We start from the raw sequence: 8367 nt of genomic DNA, 5'->3' as shown, positions 1-8367 counted from the left end.
GCCGGTTGAGCTATAGGCGCCGAGCCTCAAATTTTATTTTTTATTGTTATGAATCAGTAAAGCAAAAGTACATATATATAAGTCCTCATCGAACTCACTTTTTCCTTCTAAATTTGTTTATCTATTGAGAACTTCTCTAAGTCAGAGAACAACTTAAATGAGAAGTCCCAATCCTGTTCGCATTGCCATCATACTGGATGCATCATTTAATGTTCAGCCTGCCTCCCATGTTGACTAGAAAGACTGACTCAGGAGGGCTCCACATCTCCTCTGTCGTCATTCTTTGGGTTTGGTCAGCTGCACCTCCTTTGATTAGTCTCCATTTCTAATTGATCCAAGTGATTAACCAAAACTGAGGCTTACCTCTGTAGGAGCTAGATTGGTAACCACCGTCATTAGGTGGTTAAGCTAAAATAGGGTGCTTACATTTCAATAGGAAACTAGTGTTTGCAGAAGCAACTTTACTTTTTAATTCATATTGTTGATGCTAACCTGCCCGTATGTCAGAGTATTCAGACTTGGTGTCTGTGTGAAAGTCTATTTAAATATAATCATATTCTATCTGTGGTAATTATTTCTATTGGACTATCATGTCATGCTCAATGGTATCCAGGTATCCTCAAACTATAGCCCGTGGGCCACATGCGGCCCACCTAGGACATTTATCCAGCCCGCAGGTCTTTTTGCTGCCTCTGCCTGTCCTGCTTAGCAGCCAACTTGTCCCAGGGCCTACAGTCCAGCCCTCCAGTGATCTGAGAGACAGTGAACTGCCCCCCTGTTTAAAAAGGTGGGGACCCCTGGCATAGTCTATGTCCTGAATTTTATTTAATATTGATAATATAATTGAGACTTAAAAATTCTAAAATCAATGGTATCTATATTATAAAAGTTGCAAGGCCCTCCTGCAAGCAACATCCATGAGATAGATGTATAAACATTAAATGTGTTTGGAGGTGAAAATTTAAACATGTGCACACTTATTGGAGAATTGTATACAAGCCTAAGCCTCTGGTTATTAAAGAATTTGGTTCATTACACAAAAGCTCATTGATTTAATGCCATTACTTGTAAGAAAAATACAAATTTTTGTGCTTCTATAGGAAGTCTTATTGAACCAATTTTATTCCCTTTCAACTAGCTTTTTCACAATTTTGTGGGCCGTAAAAATCATAGAGGATGGGGGACATAAACAAGGTGTCATTGAGCCGAGTTTATCAATGACCATGTTCAATAGGAATTATGCAAATTAATAAGCTAGTTTTCATGTAATTTAGGTAAAATATATAGACTTTAAATTTTGGACATTTTGCTATAAGTAGAAATATTTTTAGGGCAATATACTATCAAAATCAATGCTTTAGTATAAATGTCAATTCTAATTGTGTTTAGTTTGAGATAATTAAATGAAATATGCAAGTATCTGTTTTAGAATTATATAACTTTCCAAATTAAATTGCTAATATGTGCTGTTTGTAAAAATTGAATGAACTCCCTTCCCAATATTATTCTGTACCACTGTTTTGGAGTGATTTATTATTTCATAACTAAATTATTGAGAAGGGTTTTAGAATCATGCATTATATATTTCACTTATGTTTTCCTAAATGAATTGGGATGTATATTTTAGAATCTCCTTGCTCAGTTTCTTTATACACATTTATACGTGGTCGTCTGTAGGCTTCAGAAGAGAGATTTTGAAAAAAAAATGTTGGAAAGAGATATGGTATTTTTTCTTGTTATGTGGCCTAGAAAACAAGGAAATCTTAATTTCACTGGGAGAATATAAGATGTCTAATTAATTCACTGGACAATATGAGTTAATATCATTTTAAAACAAATATGGTAGGAGGAAAGAGTTGAAACAACTGTATTTTGACAAGATAAATAAGGTTCAATATAAACAAAGTTCAATATTAAAAAAAAGTTATAGATATATTATGGATAAATGAATGAAAATCTTAGTTTCTTGCCAGGGAAGGGCAACCAGATAATTTAGTTTTGAAACCATAGTTCTAATAAATGGAAATTTAATCTTCAATTTGAAACTCCTGTGGGATTTTCTTGAATCATTATTGATTGGATTTCAGTTCTTACCTCAGGAGACAAATTGGTTGAAGTTAGGATTTAATTGAATTGAGAGTTACAATGGATCTGCTTCTTTCCTACTGTGCTTTCTATTTTCAAACAAAATTTAGCTGGGTGGCTGGCCTCTATAGTGCTGGCTACTCCAGAAACTTAGGCAGGAGAGTTTGGTGAGCCCAGGGGTTCAAGATTGCAGTGAGCTGTGATCAGGCTACTGCACTCCAACCTGGGTAACACAGTAAAAATACATACACACATACATACTTGCATGCATGCATGTATGCATAAATAATTAAATAAATGAAATAATAAAACAATAAAGGCAAAAATGTAAGAAACCAAAAGATTGATACACTTAAAAAACATGCAAAAATCAAGAGACCATAACATAAAATAATCGTTGCTATATCATAGCTCTCATGTGTACCATTAATTGTCAAACCAAGAATTACCTTCAACAGTCCAGTATAAACTTACATGAATTATGATTTTATTTCAAGTGGGTGGTTTTAATTTAGTTCTATTTAAAGGCACTTACTTTGTTCTTTGTTTCATTTTATTATTATTTTTTAAATTTCAAAATATTAAGGGGATACAAATGTTTTTGTTACATGGATATCTTTTGTAATGTTTGAGTCTTATCCTGTTCTTTAAATGTACATGTTAAGAAGTATTGTATGTGAAAAACCTGTGGTTTCCCCAGGATGATCCGAATCACCTCAGTGTTGAGGAGATTGGAGAGGGCAGGGTTGAGAGGCTGGTTAACTGGTACAAGCATACAGTTGGATAGAAGAAATAGGTTCCCACGTTCAATCACAGAGTAGGGTGAGTAAAGTTACCAACAATTTACTTGTATATTTGAAATCAGCTAGAAGAGAGGACTTGGAATCTTCCCAAGATGGAGAGGTAATGAATACTTGAGGTTATACCCTGCATAATCCTGACTGGATCTTACACATTCTAGGAAACAAAATCTCACACGTACCCCATAAATGCATAAGAATATTATGTATCAGTACAAGATTGAGGAAATCAGGAGAAAAGTTAATTATAATATGAATAATATCATGAGGATACAATGTGAATGATAATACCGGAATGGAAATTTGTGTATCCAATGCCATCATGGTACCATATTTAAAAATATTCTGGTAGATATATTTTTCAAATATGCTTTTGACAATTGAAGAAGGAAAGGTGACAATATCTGTTGGCATACCTTTTGGTAATTTGTTTATTATATCTCTCATTTTCTATGTAGCTTGAAAAAAACGACAGTGAGACAGGCAGCCAGCGGATAAAACCTGTGTTTATCGAGGATGCTAATTTTGGACGACAAATATCTTACCAGCATGCAGCAGTCCACATCCCGACTGACATCTACGAAGGCTGTAAGTAAAAGATGTTAACAGCTATTGAAATACCCTACTCTTACCTACCCTATGTGTCCCATTTTGGGGTGGGAAGAAAAGAGCAAGAAAAAAGATACTTGTATTTGCATGTCACTTAAAAGTCTGTGGTAAACTCTGATTAATGTAAAAGAACAAATCGCTTTTTCCTGAACAGTTTATGGTCCCACTACATGAATATTTCTAGGAGAGTCTACATCCATGGAGACGTCCTTTTAATTTACTATTTTGTAAATAATTCTGCCTTCTGAATTTACAAGAATAACTTGCAAAACTTGGAACTATGTAGCTGTAGTATACACACAGTCGTGCAGAGCGCTCTGAAACAAATAGACAATCTGGGAAAGGCAGGGGGGTGTGTATTTTAGACTTTCTCAGTTCTTATCACTTCTATCAGGTCAGGCATTTTTTTCTCTCTAGGATAAGAGAAAAAAATCCTTTTGCTCTAGGATATAGGTGAATGGTGATACCTTTCTCCCAATATATTGTGGACTCCAGAAGGATCTAGGAATCATACTCATGTTTTTTACTTTGAATATTAAGTAGTGATTTTTTAATAAATATTTTTGATATTTGCAATCACATTTGTAACTATTATATCTCTTCAATGGTAAAGGATATAGTTAATCTCATTTAAAAATATTATATCTTTTATCTTTCAAATTTTCATATTTTCTATCACCTGTTGTTTGGTAGACATGTCAGCAAAATAATAATATTATTCTATGCCTTTCTACTGAAGTCTCATTGGAAGAAATAAACTGAATTGACATGGAGGTTTTGAGTCAAAATATTCTTTATCAATTCTCTCTATAATGTGGCCTTGTTTTTTAACTTGAACTACTATGTTGAAGAAACTTGAGGCAAATAGGGTATTATTAATTTCCTAGAAACCTTTTAAGATTGTGGGGTTTTTTTTTTTTTTTTGATATTTGGGAAGTTTGTTACTTATTCCTGAAATTCATTAATTTATAAATGTGAACAAGATTATTCTAAGTCCATGATTTTTTTTCCCCAAATGGCTTTCATATGTGGAACATTTTAATTACTGTGTGTGTATGTAAATATTATATATATATGTATATAAATTTTTTTTACATGGTGGACTTATATGTAAAAGAAAATTAACCAAAAAACACTGTGACTGAAATATATGTAGTATGACCAGAAGCATCGTTGCTCATCTCATCCCCTTCAATTTTTTAAGATGTCTTCTCTTTGTCTGGTATTGGTCATCAAGGTGGATTTCACGTAAGGGTGTGGATTATTGTTTGATTATTTGGGAGCCAGTATTGTCCGTAGATGGTAGTGAGATACTTTATAAGAATCTTCATTTTTTTATTCTTTTAATCTCTTTATTTTTTTTTACTTCATCGAAATCATATTGATAATTAAAGTCTTTATCTGTTTCCTGCTAAAACAGATGTAAAATCTGACACATATGTTGAAGCATCATTTTTTGAGGATATTAATTTTCACATAGCATAGGTATGTTTTTTCAGCATGCTACAAAAAGTCTTAGCTTTGTATAAATAATTTTTTCCTTTTTAATGTAATAAACTATTTGTAAATATCTGTAGAGGATAACTTTAATAGTTTAATAATAAACTATTTGTAAAGATCTGTAGAGGGTACTTTGAAAATCAATAAGAAAATATTTAAATATATGTTCTAGAAGTCATAAGGTACTTTTTGGAACACGTCATAGCTTTTTAAAAAAGGGAAAGAAGCCCCGTCTTTGGATTATTTACTTAGTCTCATTTTTCTTAATATCAGCAACTCCTTCCTCAGTGAAATCTCATCAGTGAGACATTAACCTTGTCTGGCCTGGACTCCTTTAAAATTCATGCCCAGTATTATAAACTGCATGAGTAAATAACAGGAGTAAAGTCAGAAATGTCCACAAGATATGAAAATTTTAATAATTACCTGTATTTCTCCTGCAGTTCATTGGAACATATCAGATTTAGAGGATCTTCCGAGGCTTCTGAGTTTAATGAATATGAAAGTGCACTTTAATTGAAGGCTTAACTGAAGGAAACAGCCTCTTTCATTTAAAGACCGTTGTGTAACTATTTTCTCAGAAGAAACCTCATGTTCTAATTTCACAAAGGCGATTACGTTTTAAAGTCCTTCAATTGAAATGTGATTATTTTTGCTCAATGATATATTTAAAGTTTTACATTTAATTAGAGCCCCCATCGAAAATTTCCACTCTTGAGAATTTCACGGGTTGCTATTTTTGTTGTATAGTTCTTTCAAATAGAAGTTCATGGTGATATTTGTTTATGTAATTATTATAGTTCTAAAAGAATATACATGAATAGGGGAAATGATAGGAAAAAAACTTTTACTTATCATCAGATTTTTCCCCCTCTACATACTCTGTAATGTAAGTGAGGCAGTCATTATTATTTCCAATTTAAAAATAAAACTGAATATATTTTTTTCACAAAGATTTCATCTTGATAGAAAAAAATAGGAAAGTTCTCAGAAGTTGTATGTTTTAAAGTCTCATAGGTTTTACTCAATGTACTTTTTGTTATACGTTGCAGTCCTACTAATGATTGGTAGTGCTATCGCGATTTATCTTGATGTTCGTTTGTCTTGATTTAAAAGATGTAGCTACTGTATCTTATATGATGTCAGTGTAAAAATTACAGAGGGAAATGCTCACAATTTTCCGAATAGCCCTTCATAATCTGCTATAAATTTTAATACCTACTGGTTTCTAAGATCCTATAAGGGTACATGTGAATCTCTCTAAATGTAGAATATAAATGTCTTAACACAATAACTAAGAAAAAGACATAAGGCTATGTTAACCAGTTGGATGAAAGTATTTCAGATTGTATACAGAAACAGTACACTGTACCCCATGATAGTATTAATGTACACTGCTATGATTTAATAAAAAATAAAAATAAATATGTCCACCATTTAATCAAAGAGTAATAACTACTAGTTTATACTTAACTGTTGTAAACAATTCATTTTATTACTGCAAAAAGTAGCAAGGTGGATAATTCCTATAATAACCTTTACAGAGTAAAAATGTTAATATTCAAATTGATTGGCATACTTCATGTATATTAGGACGTCTGGCTCCACACCTCTGATAGTTTTAAAAGTCAGAGGAAAGCTGTTCTTTCTTAAGATATTTGTGCTCTGGGGCAAAATGTTAGATTCAGAAGGAATGTGTGTGCTCCAAAGTGTATTCATATTTTTTTCAGAAAATTTTGGTCTCAGTGAAAAGAAAGATTTCTGCAGAATGATATAGTTTATAGTCCTGCTTTACCAAAGACATTTTCTAAGAGGGGAAACTTATCATCATGCTGACAGGACATTCACTTCGCTGTATAATCTTATCCTTAGAATTGCTCACAGGATAACTGAAGTTAATACATACCAACTACCACAATAAAGAGTTTAAAAGGAGAGAATTAATATTTTGAAAAACAAAAACATGATAAGAAAAAAAGAATGTGTAGAACTATAGTTTATACTAATATTTTTTGTTAATGTTTTGAAAACCTACTTTGGTTATAAATTAAACAAGTTGCATCCTAACTAATCAACCCTACTCATATTAATCATTATATGTAACATCAAATAACCACATAATTTCCAGGGCATGAGTTCCCTTCAAATCATCTGTTATCTGAAAACTAATAATTTCACTCTTTAATTTCAGTCCTCCTGTGAGTATATAATAATTTTAAACTATATTTAGCATATTGTTATTTAACAAATATCTTGAATTATCTTTGTGTTATTTTGATAAAAAGTGTCAAAAATCAAAATGAACAAAGCATTGCTATTATTACAAAACCAACATAATATGTGTTGTATTTATATGTGTTCAGAAAAATTTCACTTTTATAATGTAGTAGCTGTATAGTCTCTTATAAGATGTTAATAACTTTTAGAGGAATAGAAATCTAGGAAGGTGCATGGTTAGATGGAAGAGAAAATATTAGATTTTTTAGACATATTGTCATTTAATTACCTCAGAAGCAGCCCATAATCAGGTGAAATTTTATTAATTTTAAAAGATTCCCTTCAAATGTATTTGTAGATTTATAAATACGTATCACAGGAGTGAAAAACATTAATGTTTTATCCATTTTGCCTTTTGTACACTATTCTGTCCTTCATTAGGGAAATACTTATTGAACACCTGTTATTTGCAATGTCCTTTTTTGGATAATGAGACATAGCACTGAACAAATAGACAGAACCCCCTTCAGTCCTAGAGGTTGCATCCTAGTTGAGGGGAGTGGAGCATAAATAAATGAATGATTTAAATGATTGGAGATATGACAGTATCATAAATTCATTAGATAAAAATAAAATAGGGAAGCGATGACAGATACTTCTGGCTTAGAAGAGTTGATATTTTCAAATAGGTAGACATGTGCATGGTCCACCTCCTGAGGGTGCACCTCAACTGCAATGAAAACTTTACCTAATCAATGCAAACAATGTAACCTAAATGTATGCACCCTATACTGAACCTGAAATTAAAAAAAAAAAAATAACTATAACAAATAAAAATAAACAGGTAGACAGGAAGACCTTTTGGCTAAGGCAACATTGTGTTAGAGGTGTGTAGATAGTAAGTGTGAGAGCCATACAACCAGTAGTTGTGAGCGTGAGAGCCATACAACCACTGGGTAAGGAAGTTGTGAGCGTGAGAGCCATACAACCACTGGGTAAGGAGGTTGTGGGTGTGAGAGCCATACAACCACTGGGTAAGGAGGTTGTGGGTGTGAGAGCCATACAACCACTGGGTAAGGAGGTTGTGAGTGTGAGAGCCATACAACCAGTAGTTGTGAGCGTGAGAGCCATACAACCACTGGGTAAGGAGGTTGTG

General features: G+C 32.6%; 1 protein-coding gene across 2 annotated transcripts in view; it reads left to right on the top strand.

The window, feature by feature from the left end:
* The window catches only part of CACNA2D1 (calcium voltage-gated channel auxiliary subunit alpha2delta 1), a 502006-nt gene that overhangs the window by 321905 nt on the left and 171734 nt on the right, over positions 1 to 8367 (top strand). For both annotated transcript variants that reach the window (XM_003782628.2, XM_012811373.2), the window contains exon 6: positions 3344 to 3473. In XM_003782628.2, the coding sequence (XP_003782676.1) occupies positions 3344 to 3473 (130 nt within the window). The remainder of the gene's footprint in view (positions 1 to 3343; positions 3474 to 8367) is intronic.

The sequence above is a fragment of the Otolemur garnettii genome, unplaced genomic scaffold, assembly GCF_000181295.1.
Source record: "Otolemur garnettii isolate 467f Iridium unplaced genomic scaffold, OtoGar3 scaffold00005, whole genome shotgun sequence".
Taxonomy (NCBI): Eukaryota; Metazoa; Chordata; class Mammalia; order Primates; family Galagidae; genus Otolemur; species Otolemur garnettii.
This window is presented reverse-complemented; position numbering and strand designations above follow the sequence as displayed.